At 59.8% G+C, this 24,475-nt stretch overlaps 1 protein-coding gene across 2 annotated transcripts in view; it reads left to right on the top strand.

The window, feature by feature from the left end:
• Window positions 1-23,015, top strand: part of PPP1R37 (protein phosphatase 1 regulatory subunit 37) — a 31,374-nt gene extending 8,359 nt beyond the window's left edge. The window contains exons 2-13 of one of the 2 annotated variants that reach the window (XM_040976158.1): window positions 16,953-17,050; window positions 18,018-18,063; window positions 18,204-18,304; window positions 18,708-18,827; window positions 19,238-19,388; window positions 19,482-19,637; window positions 20,323-20,435; window positions 20,772-20,913; window positions 21,002-21,168; window positions 21,259-21,985; window positions 22,211-22,295; window positions 22,393-23,015. In XM_040976158.1, the coding sequence (XP_040832092.1) occupies window positions 16,953-17,050; window positions 18,018-18,063; window positions 18,204-18,304; window positions 18,708-18,827; window positions 19,238-19,388; window positions 19,482-19,637; window positions 20,323-20,435; window positions 20,772-20,913; window positions 21,002-21,168; window positions 21,259-21,985; window positions 22,211-22,293 (1,904 nt within the window). In that variant the 3' untranslated portion in view covers window positions 22,294-22,295; window positions 22,393-23,015. Of the gene's footprint in view, window positions 1-16,952; window positions 17,051-18,017; window positions 18,064-18,203; window positions 18,305-18,707; window positions 18,828-19,237; window positions 19,389-19,481; window positions 19,638-20,322; window positions 20,436-20,771; window positions 20,914-21,001; window positions 21,169-21,258; window positions 21,986-22,210; window positions 22,300-22,392 lie in introns of both variants that reach the window. The other variant, XM_040976159.1, reaches the window with a different exon arrangement.
• The last annotated feature ends 1,460 nt before the right edge of the window (window positions 23,016-24,475 follow it).

Genomic DNA, 24,475 nt, shown 5'->3' with positions numbered 1-24,475 from the left:
CGGCCTCGGGGAGCCGCAGTGTGTCGGGCATCTGGCCATAGCTCTGCTCTGCGCCCCTTCCCCCTTCCCCTACCTCTCTGGCCTTTTTGTTTAACCTTGATAGTGACCTTCCGTTTCCGATGACAGCCTCCACCAGCTTTCCTCTAATCCTTTGGTCCTGATGGTCCCCCTCTGCTGTAGTAACTCTTCTCTCTTCTGCTTTTTATAAAGAACTTTATAAAAATTATCTTATTATTTGTTTCAAAGACAGAACCAGTTTCTGTCCGCTGTTTGGGCAGCAGCGCCCCAGCCGCTTGGGTCACCCCTGCTGTCTCCAGGATGTGTGTTAGCAGGAAGCTGGAAGCGGGCGCTGCACCAGGGGTGTCGGCCTCGCAGGCAGGGTCCCCCTGCACTTTGGGGTACTAACACTGCTTTTCTAATACATGAACTGTAGATGTAGCGGACAGCTCCGCTGAAGGTGGTCACGTAAGGATGACCCGTGGCCTCCCTGCCCCTCCTCCCTGAAGGTTCTCGCTTGCGCCTGGGGTGGGTGGCGGTGGGCTAGAACCCTGGTGTTGACAGTCATGACTGACCCCAGTTTGGGGTCCAGCACTCAGTATTGCGGACGGGCGTAGCTGGGCACCTGGGAGACGCCTCACTTCCATGCGAGCCGCAGTGTCCTGGGCTCTCCATCTGGATGCAGACTTGCTGTGGTGGTTGGGGCGTGTTCAGCTTTACGAGGACTGCCAGGCCTGCCGCCGTATTCCCTCCCTCCTCCCTCTAACTGCTTGCTAACCCCTAGGGTCTCGCTCCCGCTCGTCTTTCCTTCAGGAGCTGTTCACGGAGCACCTAGGTTCCAGGGCAGGGGGTGGTGGAGGTCACTGCCTTCTAGAAGCAACTGGTGAGAGAAGATGCCTCCTCCAGGAAGCCCTCCCTGGCTTCCTTGCCCCAGCCCTACCTGCTGCACTGGAGCCCCTGGAGAGAGAAGATTCCATGTAGCCAGTGTTTGCTGTCATTTGCTCTGGGCTCCTGGGCCACGGAAACCCAAAGCCAGCGCTGTCCAGTTGCTTTAGACATGCAGGGTGTCTTGCCCCATGCAGGGCTCTGTGCTGGGCATGGTGACAGGGTCCCTGCCGTGCACCCTTCTCACATGGTACGCAGGACATTGGGCACTTCACAGGAAGGAGAGGCAGGCCAGCCCCTGGGGGCCCCACTGTTGACCTGAGCATCCTTTCGGGGTATGGGCTGGAGTTGCTGAGACACAGGTGGGGCTGTGCCGGCTCCTTGGCAGCTCCTAGCAACAGGAGCCCTGGTGGTGCCCTCCACTGCACTGACTGCTTGCTCCCGGTCATGTCTTCTGGAGTGGCAGGAATTGGTGCCAGCTGACAGGCGAAGGAGGGCCGGGAGACACCGAGGACTCAGGCCTGGTCCTTGGCTCATCTCGAATTCAAACCTGGGGAGTTGGACTCTGCAGCCTGGCCCTGTCCCACACAGTGGCTGGCGGGCACCAGCACAGTGTGTGTCACCTGTTGGCCACTTGCTCCCTCGCTGCACAGCCACCTGGCCCCCAGTGCCATGTCCCCTGGGGCTGTGGAGGGTGGCTTGTGTCCCCACACCCCGACTGCAAGCTCCTTCTCTAGGTCTGTGTGCCTGCTGCATTCCGCTTGGCGCTGGTCTGCGCCGCTGCACCCCACGTGTTCAGGCCAGCAAGAGCGAGTGTGACCAGGGCTGCCCAGTGGGCGAGGCGGGCTGGTAGAGGCAGCTGGTTTGGGACAGGTGCTTGGTGGGCCTGGCTGGAGCTGGTTGTGTTTGCTCTCACTCGCCTTGGCCTGAAGTGAAGGCGGCTCCTGTTGACCAAGTCCCAGTTTTGTATTTGTGCCTGCCAGGAGGGGTCTCTGGCGGCTTCTAGAAGCCTGTCGTTCTCAGTCCCACTGTTTAAAAAAGTGCCCTGGCCTTGTCAGACCTGTGCAGAGGCACTGTGGCAGGCCAGAGAAAAACCCCACACGTCCTGCCCCCTCCCTTCCTTGAAGAGTCTGGGAGGCTCTGGGCTGTCCTGACGGAACGTGTGTGTAACTAGATCTTCAGCCAGTGGAACATTCTGGAAGGTCGGGGTGAGGGGTGGGGTGGGCCCCCACAGGCTCCAGGCTGGTCACGTGAGGCCACTCTGCCTGAGTGAGGTGTCCTGCCGCCTCCTGCAGCACGTGGCAGCAGCGCCTGCACTGAGTCACTATGCCTGGCTCTCAGGAGGGGGCAGGGAATGGCTTCCCAGGCAGGTAACGGTGTCTGAGGGCCCGGGAGAGGCCATGCAACCTCCGTGGGTGCACCTGATGTGACACCCCAAGACCCAGGAACCTGGCGCAGGCAGCAGTACGCTGGGTGTTAGTACGTGGGTGTTGGGGAAAGGCAGGCCGTGCCTGGCTCGGCCCAGCGTCCTCAGCCTCCCCAGTGAGGGAGCCAGGATGCAGAGGTTGAAAGATTAGGGGGCTGAAAAGTCAGCGGGAGAGGCTGGCGCTTGCAAGGGCACCAGGCCGTGTAGACGGAGCCAGGCAGGTGTGGGAAGCGGCTGTCACTTTAGGAAGGAAGTGACACTGGAGCCGAGACCTGAATGACAAGCCAGCCGTGGTGAAGAGCTGGGGGAGACAGAAGGTGGGAGTGAGAGGCAGGGGTGGCTGGAAGGTATGTGACAGAGGTGAGGTGGCAGGACAGTCCTGCGGTGCGGAAGGGGGCACACGGTGGCCACGCCTGCTGGCTGTGACGTGCTGGCTCTCTGAGCTGACCGTGCCTCAGCCACAGTCTGAATGGAACTGGAATCCCGAGGGAGCTGGGCTTTCCTGGGGTGGGAAGGGCAACTGGGAGCCCCCCATCTCCTACCATGGTTCTTTTTGTTTGCCTGCCTTGGGGTGCATTTCTTTCATGCACAGTCAGACACGCGTGCACAGTATTTGTTTATTTGAAAAGGAGGGTTATACAGAGGAGGAGTCTTCCATCTGTCGCTTTCTGCTCCCCGAGTGGCGGCAGCGGCTGCGGCTGGGCCGGACCCCGGCTGGAAGCCAGGTGACGGGAACTCCATCCGGGCCTTGTGTGTTTGGCAGGGGCCCAAGCGCTTGGACCGTCCTCCACTGCTTCCCCAGGTAGATGAACAGGGAGCTGGGAGCAGAGCAGTGCAACTCCACCAGTGCCCACAGGGGATGTTGGTGTGACAGGCGGTAGTTTAACCCACCCATTCCTGGACTGTGGTTCTGAAACACTGACCGTAGGTGGAAAATCCAGGCTGGTGACTGCTGCCGCCCTCCCGGTCCCAGGCAGGGACAGCCCTGGAGCACCACTGACAGCCTGGGTTGCTAGGGTGAGGCCATGGGGTTAGTCCTGGAACAGCTTGGAGCAGGCTTGTCACTGTCATCGGGGACCTTACGTCTGATCAGCTATTGGTTGATAGCCAGACCTTACTGAGGATGCGGGGTCTCGCAGCTCCGGTTGGCCCTCCGAGATCAGGGCTGGTGGGCATGGTGGATCCTGGGCCATTGCTTGTTGGGAGAGGACCATGAAGGCAGAGGTTTTTCAGAATTGGTTGAATGGCTACAAATCCATCTAGGGGAAGCTGGCATGGTGGCTCCACACGCGAATCCTCCCCCTGCAAGCTCCGGGATCCCAAATGGACAGCGGTTTGTGTCCCAGCTGATTCATTTCCCATCCAGCTCCTTGCTTGCGGCCTGGGAAAGCAGTCGAGGACGGCCCAAAGCCTTGGGACCCTGCACCCGCGTGGGAGACCCAGAAGAAGCTCCTGGCTCCTGAGTTTAGATCAGCTCAGCTCTGGCTGTTACAACCATTTGGGGAGTGAACCAGCAGATGGAAGATGTTTTTCCCTGTCTGTCCTTCTCTTTAGATCTGTCTTCAAAAAATAAATAAATAAATAAATAAATAGGGCCCAGCGCGGTGGCGCAGTGGTTAAGGTCCTCGCCTTGCATGCCCGGGATCCCATATGGGCGCCGGTTCTAATCCCGGCAGCCCCACTTCCCTTCCAGCTCCCTGCCTGTGGCCTGGGAGAGCAGTCGAGGACGGCCCAAAGCTTTGGGACCCTGCACCCGCGTGGGAGACCCGGAAGAGGCTCCTGACTTCAGATCGGCATAGTATCGGCCGTTGCGCTCACTTGGGGAGTGAATCATCGGATGGAAGATCTTCCTCTCTGTCTTCTCCTCTCTGTATATCCGTCTTTCCAATGAAAAAAAAAAACAAATAAATAAATACATTTTGTTTTTGTTTTTGTTTTTGTTTAAATAGTCCCTGTAGGGAGAGACCACTGTTCTCTTGATCCAGGCTGTGTCACTGTCCCCATCCTGGGCCCAAGACTCCCAGCACCCAGGCTCCTGGGAGAACTCCCAGGACAGAGTGGGTGGGGGACAGGGGTGAGCCACAGTGACCAAGGCTGCCTTCTCCTGGCCATGGTGCAGCCACGGTGGCCAAGGCTACTTTCTCCTGACCGGGGCGCAGCCATGAAGTCAACGTTGGTTTCTCAGCTGGGAGTTGAAGCCTGAAGGTCCAACCAGCCTGTAGTGACAGGAAGGTCTCCACCATGTGTGCCGCGCGCAGCTCAAGGATGTCCCCTCTCTGTCTTGAATTGGAAATCTGGGGCGCATTCCTTTCCTGGGTGTGCTGTGGTGTTTGGTGAGCCTGTAGGGCTGCCCGAGCCCTCAGTTCTCCTTGGACAAGCCTCCGTCCTGACCCTTGGCGTGGCCCCAGGGGTTCCTAGGGAGCCCACGCTGCCCTGGCACCTTATAGCCCCGCTCTGCTTTTTTCTCCCTGCTTAACTTTGCTGTGGCCATTTTCAGTCCTGGGTGAAAGCAAGAGCGCAAAGGATTTGATGCACCTGCATGCCAGCTCCATCATGCCCTGTGCCAGGTCCTGTCCCCTGTGCCGCAATCATGGTATATATTCCCTCTATATTTTTCCAAGTTGCTCCTGAAACAGTGAGAACAGTCAGCTGCCGGCTGTCTTCTCCTGTTGCCTGCTGCAGTCCGGGGCATGCCACGGGGCAGGCGGCCAGGCCAGCGCTGCCGTCTGAGGCAGTGCCTCTCCATCGTCTACCCACTCGTGCAGGGGCTGTGCCTTTGCACCCTGGTGCCCGAGTGGCCCCACCTGCTCCAGTGCTGTGTGCATCTGCTTCTCACAGTGAACCCCCATTTTCATTCCCACTTTGCCTTCACACCAGGCAGCATTCCCAAGCACCCTGCCCCTGCTGGGTTCAGGTGAGGAGCCTCGGGTGGCACCCCCATGGCTGTGTGGGCGAACCGTGGTGGCTGCTCTGGTCTCCTAGTGGTGGCTGTTGGGGTTGGTTCCAGTTCTGCATTTGTGAGCAGGTGATGTGGCACGTGACCTTGTGGGCACGGACGGCACCATCAGGGAGTCACCTCGATGGGTCAAAGGGCATGTGCCTTTCTACTTTCTTTTTTCTCTCTTTCAGTATTTATTTACTTGGAAAAGGCAGGGAGAGACAGAGATCCTGCATCCAGTGGTCCACTCCCCAGATGGCCACAGTGAGGCGCTTTCTTTTTTTTTTTTTTAAAGATTTATTTTATTTGTATTGGAAAGGCAGATATACAGAGAGGAGAGACAGAGAGGAAGATCTTCCGTCCTATGATTCACTCCCTAAGTGAGCGCAACGGCCAATACTATGCTGGTCCGAAGCCAGGAGCCTCTTCCAGGTCTCCCACACGGGTGCAGGGTCCCAAAGCTTTGGGCCATCCTCGACTGCTTTCCCAGGCCACAAGCAGGGAGCTGGAAGGGAAGTGGGGCTGCGGGGATTAGAACCAGCGCCCATATGGGATCCCGGGTATGCAAGGCGAGGACCTTAGCCACTGTGCCACCGCGCCACCGCACCGGGCCCAGTGAGGCGCTTTCTGCGGGCATCGCTCCGTGGCTGTCCCCGAGGACTGGACACAGAGACTAGGATGGAGTGCACCTGGCTACCCAGCATCCTTGGGGAACTCCGTTCAGTTCCCCAGCACCAGCCCCAGTCTCCACTGCTTGCCCAGTTGCGTTAGCAAGGAACTGGATCTGAAGTGGAGTGGCCACAGCTCAAATCAGTGCCTGTGTGAAGGCCAGTGTTGGGCAAGTGACAGCTTTCCCCTCTGTGCCACACGCCTGGCCTACTGTTGCACTTTCGGACTAGTGTTAGCCTGTGCTGTTGAGTGTGGTTTTATATGCATGTGTATTTGTGTGTTTCCTAAGATTTATTTATTTTACTTCAAAGTCACCATTACAGGGAGAGAGAAGAAGAGAGAGATCTTAAATCCACTGACTCAATTTTTCCCAGGCCATTAATAGGGAGCTAGATCAGAAGTAGAAGCAACAGGCCTGGTGCGGTGGCCTAGTGGCTAAAGTCCTCGCCTTGAACTCACCTGGGATCCCATGTGGGCACCAGTTCTAATCCTGGCAGCCCCACTTCCCATCCAGCTCCCTGCTTGTGGCCTGGGAAAGCAGTCGAGGACGGCCCAAAGCCTTGGGACCCTGCACCCGCGTGACAGTCCTGGAAGAAGATCCGGACTCCTGGCTTCAGATCAGCGCAGTGCCGGTTTTTGTGGCCACTGGGGGCATGGATTACAGGATTTATTTATTTATTTATTGGAAAGTCAGACATACAGAGAAGGAGGAGTGACAGAGAGGAAGATCCTCTGTCCGATGATTCCCTCCCCAAGTGAGCGCAATGGCTGGTGCTATGCTGATCTGAAGCCAGGATCCAGGAACCTCTTCCGGGTATCCCACATGGGTGCAGGGTCCCAAAGCCTTGGGCCGTCCTCAACTGCTTTCCCAGGTCACAAGCACTTAAGTGGAGCCGCCGGGATTAGAACTGGTGCCCATATGGGATCCCAGCACGTCCAAGGCGAGGACTTTTTCCGCTAGGCCATGCCGCTGGGCCCAAAAATAAATAAATCTTAAAAAGAGGAAAAGAAAGTGGAAGCAGCCAGAACTCAAACTGGTGCCCATATGAGTGCCTGCTCCACAGGCAGAGGATTAGCTTACTGTGCCATTGTGCCAGCCCCAGATGGGGGTTGTTTTGTGCCTACCTGCTACAGGTGAGTGGACCAGCTTCCCAATCTGGTCAGCCACCTCAGTGCTGGCCTTTGTGGCAGGTGAAAACTGGTGCCTGGGTGTGGTTCTTGTGGTTCTCTGACATGAGTGTCGCTAAGCGTACTGGGATGTGAGGTTCAGGTGCTTACAGTGGAGAATGGACTTAGAGCGACCCTCATAGAGAGCCAGGTGAGCATGCCTGAGGTACTGAGCCAGGCTGGCTGGCGGAGTCCAGTGCTGCTGCTGTCTGCACCTGGCAGCACCTGGCAACGTGCCTCTGGCAGCTCCAGGGCCGCCCAAGCCTCACCCGGAAGGCAGGCTGTTGATGGCTGGGTTTGTGAAGTGCTCTCTGCCCTCAGGGCACACCCCCACAGCTTTTGGGCGGGCTGCCCTCTTCCTGCCCTCTGCTAGGGGCCATCACGGAGGCCTCCAGCCAGGATGGGCGGAGTGATGGACTCCAGAGCCTAGACCTGCTCTGGCTTTGGCTAAGGAACTTCTCCAGCCCCCGTTTGCCCTCCCATGTAGGCATGTGTTACCTACAGGACCCATAGCATGGGAAGGGTCTGGCAGGCCATCCAGTGTGAGGCCGGGCCAGGAAGGCCAGGGCCACTGGAGCTGAGGTGGGAAGCCCCCTGAGTACAGGCCGGGGACACCTCCTCGAGCCTGGGTGTTCAGCGCTGGCTGGGCTCCTTGGGAGCAGCCTCACGGGCTCACCGTCAGAGGGCAGCTCCGTGGACATCTCGCTCCGTGGCTGCCCCGAGGACTGGACACAGAGACTAGGTGAGGGTGTACCTGGCTGCCCCACTTCCCTGGGGCACTTCCTGGGTAATGGCATGGGTGGGGTAGCCAGCTGGATTGAGCCTGAGACCATGGGGGGTGAGAGGGAGGGTGCTGTGGAGGGGCCCCCACACAAACACTTTTGGGGTGCTGCTTCCTCCCTGTCATGTCCAGCTCCTGCTCCCCCACTCAGGCTGAGGGATAGCCCAGTGTGGCATCCATGGAGGAGGACCTGGCTTCAGGACCCATAGCAGGTTCTGAGCCGAGCACTTGTGAGCACTCACTTCCAGGCCGTGTCACGCACACCCTCCTGCCCAAGTGCAAGGTATCGAGAGTCTTGTCCTGGTCGCTTCCATGTTCACCCAGCTGGCCCAGGCCATTCTGGGCACCCTTCCCTGACCCAAGGAACACACTTGATTCTGCCTCGGGCACAGCCATTCTCGTCTCCCAGCACCAGCAAGTTCAAGGGCACCTGGTTTCCTGTGTTCACTGAACAAGTCCCAAGATGGCACGGAGTTGGGGGTTGGTGTTGACTTCTCGAGGGCCTGATACCTGGGAGGAGATTGCAGGCCCACCTGCCCCCAGCATCGTGTCCTTGGATCTCCAGCCGCACCCTGAGGCTCCTGCCCCAACAGTTCCTGCAGAGATCTGGCTGTGGCTGGTTCTCACAGGGTCACCTTACTCTCCCCAACCAGTCAGACAGCAGAGTGAGGAGGCAGTGCACGGTGTTGCCCAGGCTCCTGGGGTGGGGAGCTGGCTGACAAGGCGTATGTGTGTGGGTAGACAGCAGGAAGAGTGGGTCATCAACACTGGCCTTGGGCCACTGCAAGGTGCTGTCTAAGGGACACGGTGTGCCTGGCTGAACCCCCTACCCGTGGAGGTGCTGCAGGCGCACAGGCTTCGGGTTGGCACCTTGTATCTCCGGCCACGGGACAGAGCTGCTGGGGCTCCTGAGTGCTGGGGTCCCATGAGGTCGGGGAGAGAAGGGGCCGTGAGCTCGGGCTGTGGAGTGGAGAGCACACACCGAACTCTCTGTGACAGGAAGTCTCATCCCTGTGCCCTTGTTCATCTCCTTGCCCCCCAGCTCTGTCTTGCCCAGTGCCCCTGACCACCTGCCCTCATGGGTCTTGAGCCCTGGAGATTTAAACTGCTCACTCGTGCACAGGGAGGGCCGTCTGTCTGGGAGCTGGCCAAGGTTGGGCAGGTGGGAGAGGCTGCCCAGGTTTTGGGGTCCCGGCTGACCTTAGTAGAGTTTTCTGAGTAGTGGTCCCCATGTGTACCTCTGTGGTCACGATCTCCACTCTCATTGCTCCCCTGGGCCCCTTCAGCTTCCCAGGCTCCCAACACAGTCACCCAGTTTCTTGGCCGTGCTTTCCCAAGACCATCTGTGGCAGCTGGCAGCACAGCCCAAATGGGCCTCAGCCACAACCTGTGCCCGCCAGCAGGGGTCGCTGCAGCAGCCAGTGGGGGAGGAGGGGATGGCGAGTTCCCTACTTCCTGGCCTGCTGGCTTTACCTTGCCCAGTTGGTCACTTTCAGAGCTGAGTGCCTTGTCGCTTCACTCAGGTGTGCAAGTCCTGGCCGCCCTCCCGTCAGCACCGTGAGCTCCCTCCCCCGAGTTCTGCGGGCGACCTCTGTTCCCACACAGGGACTGTCTGCCTTGGGTAAGGGAGAGGCGTCCTCACGAGTGTGGTCTGCCTGCTCTTCTCTTGGCGTCCCTGGCATCCGAGTCGCCTGTTGACCAGGACTTGGCACCCACAGCGAGTCCTTATCTGTCTGCTACATAAAGCCACAGACCCGAGCCCAAATGCTTGGGCCTCGGGTAACAGGCCCTGCTGCTCCCCCACCGCCCCGGGCCGGCCCAGCCCGGCTCCTTCCTGCACACTTGCGTGCTGGCTGGCTTGCCCTGGACGTCCCTCCCAGGGTGGACTTAGGTTGGTTGCCAGGAGGGAGCGGGCCTAAGCTTGCTGCCCAGGTTTTGTCTGGACTCTATCCCCATTTGGCCTCTGAGAGTCCTTGCCGTCTCCCCAGCACCACTTTCGTTGTCTCTGTGCGCCTCACCATTCCAGGCTGACCAGGGTGGTCTGAGTCACTGCCCAGCCTCTTGGTGTCTTGTGGACACCCCTGGGCCTGGGAGCAAAGTTGGTCAGATCTGCCTGTCACCTGATGCCTGGCACTGCTTTCTCTGCCCCTCTGGGAGGGCACGTTGGGTGGGAGAGGGCGGCTCTCAGCCCTTGAGCCCACCTCCCCGAGGCTGTGTGAGCCCTCCAGGGCCTCTCCCTAGCACGGGCCTTCCCTGTGCAAGCGTGTGCCCTTAGGGGCTGGTCCTGGGACTTGGTGAGTACTGGGGGCAGCACGCTGGATCTAGGCCCTTTTGTAAGAAGTATTTATTTTATTTTATGTGTTTGAAAGGCATAGTTGCAGAGGGGGTAGGGTGGAGAGACAGAGATCTTCACTGTTCTGGTTCACTCCCCTGATGACCACAACGGCCAGGCCTCAGTGAGACTGGAGCCAGGAGCCAGGAGCCAGGAGCCAGGAGCTGCTTCTGGGTGTCCTGTGTGGGTGCAAGGGCTCAAGCACTTGGGTTGCTTCTGCTGTTTTCCCAGGTGCATCAGCAGGAGCTGGATGGGAAGCAGAGCTTCAGGGACTTGAACTTGCATCCTCTGGGATGCCAGCGTCACAGGTGGTGGCTTTACCCACTGTACCAGAAGCCTAGCCTGTCATCATGTGTCACCACGGTGCCCCTGGCCTTCAGTAGCACATGTCCCCCTCTTGGGGCTGGGACACACAGATACACAGAGATCAAAGAGTGTGAATGGGAGCCAAGACTGCTCTAGGCCGTGTGGCCCAGACGCCAGTCCCTAACTGCTTTGCAAGGCCCTGGCTGTCACTGTCCCCAGCACACAGAGCGGGTCCCAGTCCTTGTAACTTGGGCCACAGCTGTTCCTTGCGCTGCAGTGTTGCCCTTGGGTCCCTGGCTCCAAGATGCCAGCCAGACCTCCGAAGTTTGCGCTTCTTCTCACCCCTCCATGGCACTCCCGCCACACTGCCTCAGAGAGACTTCTGGAACCAGCTGTGCCAGGTCCCGATCTCCCCTGGCCCACTGTGGGAATCAGGAGTGCTTGTGGGCACAGTCCTGCCTGGGAGGTGGTGGGCAAGGGGATCCTTAGGAGACTCCTCACTGCCTGGAGATCAGGCTAGCGGAGAGGCCCTTCCCCTGCCCCTAGAACAGCTGCCAGGTGTCACGTGACCTGCCGCATGGCACCATCTGGGAACAGCCTTGCAGTCCCATGGCCCGCCACTCCAGCGTGCCTCCGCACCGTTGCTGCTCCCTGCCTCGTGGTTCCCTTTAGTCTAGGCTCAGTCCTGCAGGCCGTCTTTCCCTGCCCACTTGCCCTAACTCACTCAGGCAGGTGAGTGGGCAGCCCAGTGTGTCCCAGTGGAGTCAAGGCTGGCAGCTGGGCCCTGGGCTGTCGGGGGCTGAGGTGTCCATGACTCGCTTTCTGTGCCAGGAAGGTTTGTAGCCTGTGGGCCTCGTGGTGGGGCGCTCTACATACGTCGAGCCCCCTGCTCTGCTGGCTGCTCACCAGAGGACCTTGTGATGTCACTCCCCCCCACCCCTGAAGGTGCAAGTGCTGCCTAGAGGCCTGAGCATCCTGTCCGAGTGAACGCCGCCCCCCCGCCCCCCCGAGCAGCCTGAAGGCTGGGCAGTGCCACCTGCTATGCTGCTGACTCCTTGCTGTCTCCTGACACCTATTTTTTTTTTCTTGAATGTATTGTCATTTCTAAGCAATGGTATTTGTAAAATAGTTTTACTGTGCTAATTCTTTAATGCATGAGTAAGATAATTGCATAACCTCAGGCTCTTAAAGGCGTGGTCAGAGGGCAGTTCTGGGGAGAACGGGATTCCCAAGATTTCTAAGAAACCCTGGGCTGTGCTGGGGATCGCGCAGTGCATGCCCTGCATGCCCACACTGGGTCCCTGGTCCTTCTGGCCACAGCTGAGCCCACTCTGGGTAGATCTGACCTCAGGAGTACACTGACGTGCGCTGCAGTGAACATGAGCCAGGCCCACGGCCACGGGAGGGCTCCGGGTGAGGTGTTTTCATGAGCGGTTCCATGTGGTCTCTGCACCGCTCTATCAAGCAGGTGGTGCTTCTGTAGCGTGGGCAGCCAGGGGCCAGTATTGGCTGCAGCTGGTGGGTTGCGGCTTGGGGCAGCTGAGTGGTTGCCCAGCAGGGTCAGTTGACACCTGTGACACGTGCATTCCGTAAAGCAATGAGTATTTCAGCCCCGCTACTCCACCTCCGGGGCAGCTTCTTGCTCACACAGACCTGGGAAGGCAGTGGAAGGTAGACCACACATGTGGGACCCTGTCACCCTTAAGGGAGACCACGCCCGTGGGACCCTGCCCATGTGGAGGCCACGCCCATGGGACCCTGCGGCCCGAGGAAGAGACCCAAGTGGGGTTCTTGGTTTCTGTCCTCTGGTCAGCCCAGGTCTCGTTGGGAGTAAACCAGTGGATGGAAGATCAATTGATCTCTTTGCCTTTCTAATTAATTGATTGTGTGTGTTTTTTTAAGATTTATTTTTATTATTTTTTTATTGGAAAGGCGGATATACAGAAAGGAGAGACAGAGAGGAAGATCTTCCGTCTGATGATTCACTCCCCAAGTGAGCACAACGGCCGATGCTATGCCGATCCGAAGCCAGGAGCCTCTTCCGGGTCTCCCACGCGGGTGCAGGGTCCCAAAGCTTTGGGCCGTCCTCGACTGCCTTCCCGGGCCACAGGCAGGGAGCTGGAATGGAAGAGGGGCTGCCGGGATAGAACCGGCGCCCATATGGGATCCCGGGCGTGCAAGGCAAGGACCTTAACCACTTGCGCCACCACGCCGGGCCCGATTGTGTTTTTTTAAAAAGCTGCTTGGGATGCCTGCTTTCCGGATTGTGGTGTCTGGTTGCATCCTGACTCTGTGGCTGATGCGAGCTTCAAGACAGTGCCCACGCGTGGAGGCAGCACCTGCCCCCGCCACGGGAGAGCCACGCTGAGCTCTGTGAGCAGGATTCACACATGACGGTAAAGCCTGGTCTGGTCAGACTGTCTGGCTGCTCTCTCCTGCTTGTGTCCCTCTGTGGTGCCCTCCACACTCAGATGCTCCCTTGTGGGTCACGGTCATTTGGTTATTCAGCGTTGTGCTCTTACATGACTGTATGTTTTTAAATAGTGTGTTACGATCTGTTTATTTGGACCTGAACTCTCAGCACGGCTTGTCTCTGCTGTTGGACTTGCTTGGCTCTGCTCTGTGCCCACACCACTTCCACTATATAGGGAGGGATTTTGCTTGATTGCACTTTCTAAATACCCGATGAGGTAAGAGCTTGCTCCCCGCTGCAGTCGCCTCTTGTTTAAAACCAACCTTAACTGCTCTAACAGCTTCCGGAGGAACTCGAACCAACCGTGAGGTGAGGTTGGGCCTATTGACCTGGTCTTTCACCACCACCCACACCCTGGGACACAGGGATTTGGATTGGGAAAGCAGAACTTGCCAGATCCAGCTTTTGGGTGTCCTTGGCTGCCCCAGGCCGTAACGCACCTGTGCCCGTGACGTTCATTAATCAGAAACTGCAGCCCATCACTGTTTCCATTCGCAGGTGGTGACGGAAGGTCCAGGGAGAAGACAGGGTGAGGGGGTGGGTGCGTCCAGGGGTCACACTTCCCCTCTTTTTTTTTTTTTAAGATTTATTTTTCTTTGAAAAGCAGAGCTAGGGTCTGGCAGTGTGGCCTAGCGGCTAAAGTTCTCGCCTTGAATGTGCCGGATCCCATATGGTCACTGGTTGTAATCCTGGTGGCTTCGCTTCCCATCCAGCTCCCTGCTTGTGGCCTGGGAAAGCAGTCAAGGACGGCCCAAAGCTTTGGGACCCTGCAACCGCGTGGAATACCCAGAAGAAGTTCCTGGATCCTGGCTTCGGATCAGCACAGCATCGGCCGTTGTGCTCACTTGGGGAGTGAATCATCGGACGGAGGATCTTTTCTCTGTCTCTCCTCCTCTCTGTATATCTGACTTTGCAATAAAAATAAATAAATAAATCTTTAAAAAAAAAAAAAAAACCAGTTGAAAAGCAGAGCTATACAGGAGTAGAGATAGACAGAGTCTTCCATCCACTAGTTCACACCCAAATGGATGCAACAGCCAAGACAGGGCCAGGCTAAAGTCCAGGTCTTTCTTGTGGGTGCAGGAGCTGGGACTCCTCCTCTTTAGAGGAGAGCCCCCTCCTCTTTATTATCTTTCATTTTGCCCAGTTGTGGAATGAACAGTCTTGGCACCTCCTGGGTGTGTCCCTGGGCTGGGCCCTGCCACCCATGTGACAGTGACCTAGGCAGCCTGAGCCTCCTTTCCTGAGCTCGGTCCGGTGGGGACTGCCCAGCGTCCCCCGCCACTGATGGGCCGGGAGGCCTGGCTGTGTGTGCCAGCCTGGGGGCTCAGGGAAGGATCCTAGCCATTGGTGAGATCACCTGAGTCTTCTGGCTGTTGTCCACTACAACATGGGGTCACTGCTGGGCTGCTGCCCACGTGTGCCCAGGCCCTCTTCCTGCCGACTCACCGCTTAGGCCTGTCTGTCCTGCCTGCCTGGATCCATGCACTATGGACCCCTTCTCAGAAGAACCTTTTCTTATTGTTATTTTCTAATTTTTAAAAAAGATTTATTTATCTTTATTAGAAAGGCAGATTTACAGAGAGAAGGAGAGACAGAAAGATCTTCTGTTCGCTGGTTCACTCCCCAAGTAGCAGCAATGGCTGGAGCTGAGCCGATCTGAAGCCAGGAGCCTGGAGCTTCCTCAGGTCTCCCACGCGGGTGCAGGGTCCCAAGGCTTTGGGCCGTCCTCGACTACCTTCCCAGGCCACAAGCAGGGAGCTGGGTGGGAAGTGGAGCTGCTGGGATTAGAACCGGCGACCACATGGGATCCCGGCGCGTTCAAGATGAGGACCTCAAGCACTACACTACCGCGCCAGAAGAATGATTTTTAAAAACTAAACACGATTACAAAGGATGCTGGTTACAGTCCATTTAGCTGAATCCCTTTTTAAAAAGCATACTCTGGTGGAGCAGATGCCATGGCTCAACAGGCTAATCCATCACCTGCAAGTGCCAACAGACTGTATAGATCCTGGTTGAGAATAACCCAAGTTCTCAGGACCCTGCACCCACATGGGAGACCCAGAAGAAGCTCCAGGCTCCTGCCTTCAGATCGGCTCAGCTCCAGCCATTGCTGCTGTTTGGGGAATGAAGCAGCCAACAGAAGATCTGTCTCTCCTCTTTGTAAATTTGCGTTTCTAAATAAAACTGTTTCAAGAAGAATCAACACCCTGGTAGCTGGAGCCTTTCTCTGTGACCCGGAGGATGTTGAGACCCCGTCCCTGCCGTCATGAGCTCCCTGCTTAGGAGGGTGGCCTGGGATGACGGGACGCCGTACTTGTCATTGTTTATGACAGTTGCACGAGTTGCTTAACCGCTTGCTGTCTCTGGCCTCTAACAGAAAAGAAATGCTAAATTTCAGTTGAGTTCACAAGAATAGAGAGGTGACTTCCCTCAGATGCGTGGGTCTGGGTAGCTCAGGACCAGGGCCGGCGAGGGCTTGGCTGTGTTTCTCAGCTGGAAGCTGCCCCCATTGTGGGACCAGTGCCTGTCCCCACCCACTGGAGTTCTCGGTGCCACCAAGCGCCTAGGGCTCTGTCAGAGAGCTGCTTCTCCCAGGCTGCAGGAAGGGTCGCTGAGCCTGGCCAGGTCCAGCCGCTGGGGAGGCTGGCCGGGGAAGCAGTCGAGGACAGCCCAAAGCCTTGGGACCCTGAACCTGCGTGGGAAACCCGGAAGAGGCTTCTGGCTTCGGATCAGCTCAGCTCTGACCATTGCGATCACTTGGGGAGTGAACCAACAGAAGGAAGATCTTTCTGTCTCTCCTTCTCTCTGTAAATCTGACTTTCCAGTTAAAAAAAAAATGTTAAAAAAAAAAGATTTTAAAAAATATTATTATTTGAAGGAGCCGAAGAGAGATCTTCTATCTTCCAGGTTATTCCCCAGATGGCTGTAGTGAGCAGGTCTGGTGCAAGCCAAAGCCACGAGCCCAGACCTCCATCCAGGTCTCCCTGGTGGGAGGCAAGAGTCTGAGCATCCAGACCCTCCTAAGCAGGGAGCTGGATCAGAAAGCCGACGGCCAGGACTCTGACACACCAGCGTGGAGTGCAGCCTTGTGCCCCGGCAGTAACCCTGGCCCGAGAGCCAGCAGCTGAGGCGTTGAGCTCTCTGCCCTGTTTGCGACCTCTCTTTGTCACCCCAGATAAAACCCAGGCTGCCAACACTGAAAATGGCACGAGCCATTTGCTTATCCATTCAACTGGTGCATGGATAAACAAAATGTGGTAGGCTCTGTGACTGCCACTCAGCAGTGTACAGCGTGAAAAGTCAGCTGCAGGAGGCCACACGGGGTCTGATTCTGGTTTTTGAGTTGGTCAGAAAAGGCAAGTATATGCAGACAGAAACCTCGTGGTGGGCCAAGGGCTTCCCAAGGACAGGCTACGTGCAGCTGTGGGGCACAGCTGTACCTGTCAGCCCGCCTGGTCCTGCGCTGCTGGAGCAGCTGTGGGTGTTGGGTGTGGGCATGGAGACAGGCACAGGTCACTGCTGTCCAGAGCCGAGGGCCGGTCCTGGCTCTGTCCTGTGCCCTTGAACCAAATTCTGCCTCAGAGTGAGGGTTCGGTCTCAGCACCAGGGCAGCGGCCACCTTCACTGGCCCTGGTGACAGGGTGGGCGGAAACAGGCCAGGAGTGGCGCTTGCTGCCAGTCCCTGGGGACCCATGTCTGGGTGGACCTCGGTGCTGCCCATGGTGCTGTTGGGGACATGGTCGTGACCCAGACAGCCCCAGACCAGCAGGAATGCAGCTGCTGAGGCGGGGACTGTTGTGACATTTGCATACCCACGTCCAGGGAACCAGGGTGTGCTGCCTGGAAAGCCGGCTCTGGGATTGGTGCCTGGGACAGCAGTAGGCAGGGAGAAGGCAGAGTGTGGTCAGTGTTGGGGCGAGTGCCCCGAGTGGGCCTGGCTGTGGGGTCCCACACTGTTCCTTGTGTCTGCAGCCCAGAACGTGACCGTGGAGGAGGTGATCGGTGCCTACAAGCAAGCCTGTCAGAAGCTGAGCTGCAGACAGATCCCCAAGCTCCTGCGGCAGCTGCAGGTACAGGTGGGCGGGCTGGCAGGCGGCCCGGGCAGCCCCCGGAGGGGTCCCCGCCCGAGGCTCCCGCGGTAGCTGCAGGTACGGGTGGGCGGGCTGGCAGGCGGCCCGGGCAGCCCCCAGAGGGGTCCCTGCCTGAGGCTCCCGTGTGGGGCGAGCGCTTCTTGCTAGGCTAGATGAGAGACATCGCCTGTGTTTTCCAACCGAGTTCACAGATAGGGAGTCTCCTGAAGCCCTGCCCTAGCACACACGGGGACGATGACAGTGGACGGTGACACGCGGGACGCAGGGCTCGCTAGCTGCAGTTGTGCCCTTCCTGCCATCTGTTGCAGGCACCTTCCCCACAGCAGGTGGTGCACACTGCCTGGTGCCTTCCCACCTGGAGCCAAGCTTTCTGTAGCTGCTCTGTGCACCTGGGTCAGAGGGGCTCCAGTGGGGCCTTGCCAGGTGCTGGCAGCTCAGGCTGGCAGCTGTGGGGACGTGTCCAGGGCCCCTGCCTGGCTTCACATGGACCAGTCCCCTCATCTCCAGAGGCCGGAGAACAGACCTGGGGCTCTGGGTGCTGTGTGAGTGCTTGGCTAGGCAGAGGGGCTGGGAGAGCTCTGAGCTCGTTGTCCCCCTTGCTCCTTTAGGAGCTCCTGCTAGGCCCAGCCTGGGGACCCCCTTCCTCGCAGGCCTTGGCCAGCTCGGTCCCAGCTGCAGCTCCACCTAGGTGGGGGCTCTCTTGCCTCTGCACAACTGCTACGGGCGCCCGCAGCCCCTCCTCTCCAGGTGGCTGGACCTGTCAGGCCTCAGGGTGGTCCGTGTTCAGACCTGTGAGCATAGAGCTCTCTGGCGGCCTCTCGGTCCTGAGCCCCAGCCTGCCCCCTGCACTGCCTTAGTGGAGGAGTGTGCAGCAACAGGGCCCCCGCCTTGGGAGCCGTCCGGCTTGGGCAGGTGCCGGCCGGACACCCTCCTGTCTGTTCCCCAGGAGTTCACGGACCTCGGGCATCGCATCGACTGCCTGGACCTGAAAGGTGTGTGCCCTGGGGCTGAGGTGGCATGCGGGGCTGGGCCTGCTGGGTCAGTGGCCCCTAGTGCCTGCTGCCCTGAGGGAGCAGTGGAGCCAGAGCTTCTGGGCCAGCCACACAGTGCTCACAGACGCCGTGTTCCCCAGGCGAGAAGCTGGACTACAAGGCCTGTGAAGCCCTGGAGGAGGTCTTCAAGAGGCTGCAGTTCAAGGTTGTGGACCTGGAACAGACGAACCTGGATGAAGATGTGAGCAGCCCTTCCCCGGCCCGCTGCGGTGTGGGTGGAGAGGCCCTGGGCAGAGTGAGGACAGGAGGGACACAGAAGGGGGTGTGCTTGGGCCTGGGGCCTGCCCTGGAGGTGTCACCTCCACAGGGCGACCAGGAGACATCTGAAAGCAGCCTGTCCACCCTTGGGGGTTTGGAGGGAGGTCCAGGGTGAGGTCCTGGAGACCCCGGGACTGAGTCTGTCCAGTCTTTGCTGCACAGCTGGCACCAGGACCTGGGGTGCTACCATTCAGCTGCTCCCTCCAGGCTGGACGCCCTGATTGTACTGGGCCTCTCCCCTGAGGCTGTCCCTACCCAGAACCTCTTCACGTCTCTGGGAGGCTGGGCCTCCTCAGCCTGAGGTGGAGCCTTGTCTCTGCCCGCAGGGCGCCTCTGCCCTCTTCGACATGATTGAGTACTACGAGTCGGCCACGCACCTCAACATCTCCTTCAACAAGCACATCGGCACCCGCGGCTGGCAGGCTGCTGCCCACATGATGCGCAAGGTGGGCACCTCCGCTCCCTGGCACATCGCACTGGCCAGGGTGCCTGGTGCCAGACCCTGAGATCTGGATCCCAGTGGGGGAGCAGTGCCAGGAGATGCCCTCTCCCGAGTCTTCCCCGGGTCCCTCTCCCTTGGCTCCTTGTTGAAATCCCTGGAGGTGGTTGTAGCAGCTACCCTGGTTTCATCCACATGTGGGAAGGCTGGGCCCAAAGAGAGGAGGGGCTGGCCTGAAGTCCCCACGCCCCACGTTGGGGAGCTCACACAGCAGCCCCACGCCAGAGCTCTCCTCACCAACCCTGGCTTCAAAACCAGCTGTGGCTTTGCCATCCCCATGAAATGTGGGGAGGCAGGTCCTTCGGCCTGGGGGAGGCCAGGGAGGAGCCTGACTGGGTGCCCTGTCCTGGCCCCCAGACCAGCTGCCTGCAGTACCTGGATGCCCGCAACACACCCCTGCTGGACCACTCGGCACCCTTCGTGGCACGGGCCCTGCGCATCCGCAGCAGCCTGGCTGTGCTGCACTTGGAGAACGCCAGCCTGTCAGGGCGACCCCTCATGCTGCTTGGTGAGCTGTGGGCACCCAAGGCTGTGGGCCTGCCGCTTTCTGCGGCTGGGGAGGGACGTGGGGCTGGCCAGTGACTGCCCGCCTCATCCCCAGCCACTGCCCTCAAGATGAACGTGAGCCTCCGGGAGCTACACCTGGCCGACAACAAGCTCAACGGGCTGCAGGACTCGGCGCAGCTGGGCACCCTGCTCAAGTTCAACTGCTCCCTGCAGATCCTTGACCTCCGTAACAACCACGTGCTGGACTCAGGTGTGTGTGCTGCTGGGCCTGGGGGCATACCCCATGATGCCCTCCCGGGGGCTCACAGCTCCCCTAGAGAGCCATGACCCAGCTTGGGCAGGGGTGGTCGGATACACATCGGAAGTCAGGGGACCAAGGAGGCGGTGAGGCAGGACAGGAAGTTAAAATGACCACAGCCTGCAAAGATGGTGGAGTAAGATGATGCTGGGTGGAGGAGCGCTATGTGCTGTGGTGCCGGGCAGTAGGCTGGGCATCCGACAGAGCCAGTCTTTGGGAAAGCGCTGAGACAGAATCCAGGGGAGGGACTAGTAAGTGTGAAGGCCCTGCTGTGGGAAAGACTGGCACAGCTGTTTGCCATTCTACAGGGGGCAGGGTACGCAGTGGGAGAACTCAGGCCTATGCCCATTCCCATCCCTGCTACCCTGTGAGGTCAGAGTGGGACCCGAAGTCCAGCGCCCCCTGCAGGGCAATACTCCTCCACCTGCCATGCTCCCGTCTCGTGCCACTGCCCTGCTGGAGACGGCTTGGCCCTGGGCACATGTGCACTAGGTGATGGAGACAGGCAAGTCTGGGCTTGCTGCTGAGAGGGTGTCCTGCAGCAGAGACCATCGGGTGGGTATCCCCGGGATGACCAGGGGCCTGGGAGCAGAGCCAACCGGGCTGCCTGCCACGCCCTGACCGCAACCTCCTCCAGGGCTTGCCTACATCTGCGAGGGCCTCAAGGAGCAGAGGAAGGGGCTGGTGACCCTAGTGCTGTGGAACAACCAGCTCACACACACGGGCATGGCCTTCCTGGGCATGACGCTGGTGAGTCGGGCTCCGCCACCCTTGCCTTGCAGGCAGGCACGCTACCCTGCGGGGTCTCCTCCAACTTCTCCAAGAATAGGAGCCCCTTCTTCGCTGCCTCTTTTTTTGCCTCCTGGTGCAGTTAGCACAGAGAGGCCGCGCCTGGGTTGGGGCCGTTGCAGGCAGCCCCACTCCTGCCTCAACTGACGCATATAGGGGTAGGGGTAGGGTTCCGGTTTTCCTCACCCGGGGTGCTCAGGGGAGATCCGTCCCTATTTGGCCTTCTCTGGTTTTCCCCTGACCCTTCCGCACTTCTCCTCCGCCCCCGGGTTTCTGCTTACCCCCACCCTGGCCCAGCCCCACACACAGAGCCTGGAGACCCTGAACCTGGGCCATAACCCCATTGGCAACGAGGGCGTGCGCAACCTCAAGAATGGGCTCATCAGCAACCGCAGCGTGCTGCGCCTCGGTCTGGCCTCCACCAAGCTCACATGCGAGGGTAGGCGCCGCTCCGGGGTGAGGGGGCGCAGGGCCAGCTGGCCATCTAGGCATGGGGCCTGTGGCCAGCCCCTCCGTCCCCCTCCCAGGCGCGGTGGCAGTGGCGGAGTTCATCGCTGAGAGCCCCCGTCTCCTGAGACTGGACCTCCGGGAGAACGAGATCAAGACCGGCGGGCTCATGGCGCTGTCCTTGGCCCTCAAGGTGAACCACTCCCTGCTGCGCCTGGACCTGGACCCCGAGCCCAAGAAAGAGGCGGTGAGCAGGGAGGCCGGGGGACAGGTGGGTGGGCATGCCCGGCCAGGGGCCCAGGGGTCCAGGAGCCCTAGCAGGCCGCTCTGCCCTCAGGTCAAGAGCTTCATCGAGACGCAGAAGGCGCTGCTGGCCGAGATCCAGAACGGCTGCAAGCGCAACTTTGTGCTGGCGCGGGAGCGTGAGGACAAGGAGCAGCAACTGCAGCTGTCGGCCTCCATGCCCGAGATCAGCGTCACTGAAGCCCAGCCTGAGCAGCTGGAGGGGCCGCAGGCCACCCCCGCTGCCGCCCAGAATGGGGGCCCAGAGCCCGGGCCAGGCCCAGATTCGGAAGATTCAGACTCAAACTCTGATGGGGAGGATGAGGACGAAGATGGGGAGCGGGACGAGGCTGGCGAGCACACCAGTCCACCGGCACCTTGTCCTGCCCTGGTGCCCCCGACAGACTCCCTGGGCCCTGGGGACAGCAACACCCCTGGAGCCCCCTCCTCCCCCTCCGAGCAGCGTATCTCCGTGTCCAGCCCGGGCCGGGGCCACAAGGTGTTTGTGGTGACCCGAGTGGAGAGTCCACCGGAGAGGGCAGAGCCCCCTGTACCCCCTTCCCCACCCCCTGCATCCCCACCGCCCTCACCTGTCCTGCCGCCGCCAGCTGAGACCACCAACCCCCAGGCCCTAGAGCCGACTGAGCCGCAGCCACAACCACCACCGCCTCTGGCAGGACCACCACTGCCCAATGGCCTGAAGCCCGAGTTCGCCCTGGCATTGCCCCCAGAGCCGCCCCCAGGGCCTGAGGCCAAGGCAGGCCGCTGCAGCCTGGATCACGGTGAGGAGAACGGGGGACAGGAGGGGGCCCGGGGTTCTCTCTCCCCTTTGGAACGACCCTAGAGGGACAAATACAAGTGAGGCTTGGTCCTCAGGATCTCCCCGTCCTCTGTCCCCACGGCGGGGACTTGTGGAGCCTCAGCCTGGCGTCTTGAGACTCTAGGGGAAGGTGACATGTGCCTGCCCAGCGTCCCCTGACCACAGACCTGCCCTGACTCGCACACAGAGCTGAGCTGCCCCCAGGATGACAGGGAGCTGGAGGAGCTGCTTCTGGAAGCCAGCCAGGAACCTGGGCAGGAGACACTGTGACTGTAGGTGAGGTGGCTGGGGTGTGGGCTGGGAGGGACCCGGAGGGGCCAGAGCGTCCCCGCCCTGACTGCTGGGCCATCTCTGTCTCTCCACTGCAAGTTCCTTTCTTCTGGTTGGGCTCTGCGACATGGTGGCCAGAGCCACGAGAAGCTGCTCGCCCTCGTCGCCAGCCTCCCGAGGCCCAGGGCGCCAGGCGCGGGGACCGCTCCCTCCAACACTACAGGGCAGGAGCCGCCGGCGTGGCCCTCCCGCCCGGACTTCAGCACTTCTATTTATGTGTCCCTGCCTGTCCGCTCACTCCAAGACTGGAAGACGTGGCCGGCTCGGAACGGATGAGACGACGAGGAGGAGATGACAACAACAGTGGCCTCCAAGGATATCAGGCCACCGGGCAGGCCCATTGTAGAGGGGCCTGTCGGCCAAGCCTGCTGTTGAGGCGGGATGGTCCCCGGTGTCCAGGCCCAGGACTGGGCAGGAGGCGCGGCGTGATGATGGTGGTGGTGGTGGTGGTAATTGCTAGATGAGCCCCAGGCAGGGGGTGGGGGGCTGGGCGTGCAGGATCGGAGCTTTCTTTTCTTAAGTGCAATAAATCTATCAGGGAGCGGGGGCAGGCATCGGCGCAGTTCTGGGGACCCTGCTGCCTGGGCCGCGTGAGGTGCCCCCAAGAGCACTACAGGCTGTGGGAGGCTGGGAGGGCAGGGGCTGGGGAGGGGCTGCTCCTGGCCGTGCGGCTCTGTCCACATCTTTTCTAATAAACTGGGGCTGGGCTCACCTGTGCTGGCTAGGCTGTGGCGTTGGTGGGGTGGTGGTGGCAGGAAGCAGGGGTCTCAGACAAATGGGCGGAGTTGCATCTCCCACCCTGTTCTAGGTGACCCATGCCCTGGAATGTGCAGGTCACTCGATGCTCTGTGATGGCAGGGGGTCCCTGCCCTGTGTTTCCAGAGCAGGTGTAGGTCTCTAGGGCGCTGGATATAGCTCTCGGCCTCAGAGGGTGACAGCAGATTGCGGTCTGACCCCATCAGCCCCAAGTGCTTGGGTGGGCAAGTTCCCAGGGCTTACACAAATCCAGCCCCAGAAACCACTCTGGCTCCCTCCTGCCGGTGTGTGACGGGCGTGCAGTGGGAGGGCTGCTGGTGGCATTTCTGAGAACTACCCAGCAGGCTGTGGATGCAGGGGCTGAGGCAAAGCCAGCCCTGTACTGGTCACCTCCTGTTCAGCCCTTGCTGCTCCCCAGGACAACCATGGAGGGAACCCCTGTTGGGATGCAGGACTTGAGGGAGCCTCACACTACTGCCACACTCCACCCCGGGTCCCTGGCTGGCTTTCAGCGGCTGGTGGGCACTTGGGGAGGCCAGCTGTCGGCCCCAGCCCTGAGCCCTGTCCTGCCCGCGGGAGCTGAGTAGGAGGCAGGTAAGGGGGAGCGCCTTCTGGCTGAGGCCGCTGAGAGAGTGACCACCCCGTGTGCAGAGGAGTTCAGTTCTTGGCCTTGCTGGGGGTCTGAGTGCAGCGCCCAGGGGTCTCAGCAGGCCTTGGGTTAGCTGTGCTCACCGCCCATGCATATCTGCCTCAGGAGGTGTCTGTCCCCAAGTCACGCTTGTCTCCCATCCCCTAGGCCTCCACCTGTGTGTCAGGTGGGCTGGGCCCGAGGGGCGTGGCCGGTGGCCCTTTGTGTGGGACCGCTGAGGCACCAGGGGCCTCCTCCCAGCCTGTCCCTGCCTTTCCTGCACCCAGTGGATTTGGGAGTAAAGAATTGGGCTTGGCAGTAGCTGTTGGCCATGCGCATACATGTACATGTTTGGAAACACAGTGTTTGGGGAGGTTGTGAGACCTGGACCAGGATGGGGCCCTTATAGAGGGCCTTTGGATGATGCCAGCTCTGCCCGCAGTGGGCATGCAGGTCCTAGATGCTGCCCATGCACCAGGCTGCCCACCCCAAGGCTGTGGACTTGGAGTCTCCAGAATGACTCCTCCAAGCCTGGGTGGGCCCGCTTTGTGGTTCTGGCTTCCTTCTCTTAGGGTCCAGGCCGCGAGAGGGTCCCCTTGACCCAGGGTTTTGTTCCCTTTGGCTTCATTGTCCTGAGTGGTACCAGGGCTTGCGTCCTCATAGCCTCAGCTGAACACAGCTCTGCCAGGTGAGTGTTCAGCAGGGAGGTCATGGGGAGCATCACCCTGGGAACCCACA

Source organism: Ochotona curzoniae, unplaced genomic scaffold (assembly GCF_017591425.1).
Source record: "Ochotona curzoniae isolate NIBS_2020 unplaced genomic scaffold, NIBS_Ocur_1.0 contig_2699, whole genome shotgun sequence".
Taxonomy (NCBI): Eukaryota; Metazoa; Chordata; class Mammalia; order Lagomorpha; family Ochotonidae; genus Ochotona; species Ochotona curzoniae.
This window is presented reverse-complemented; position numbering and strand designations above follow the sequence as displayed.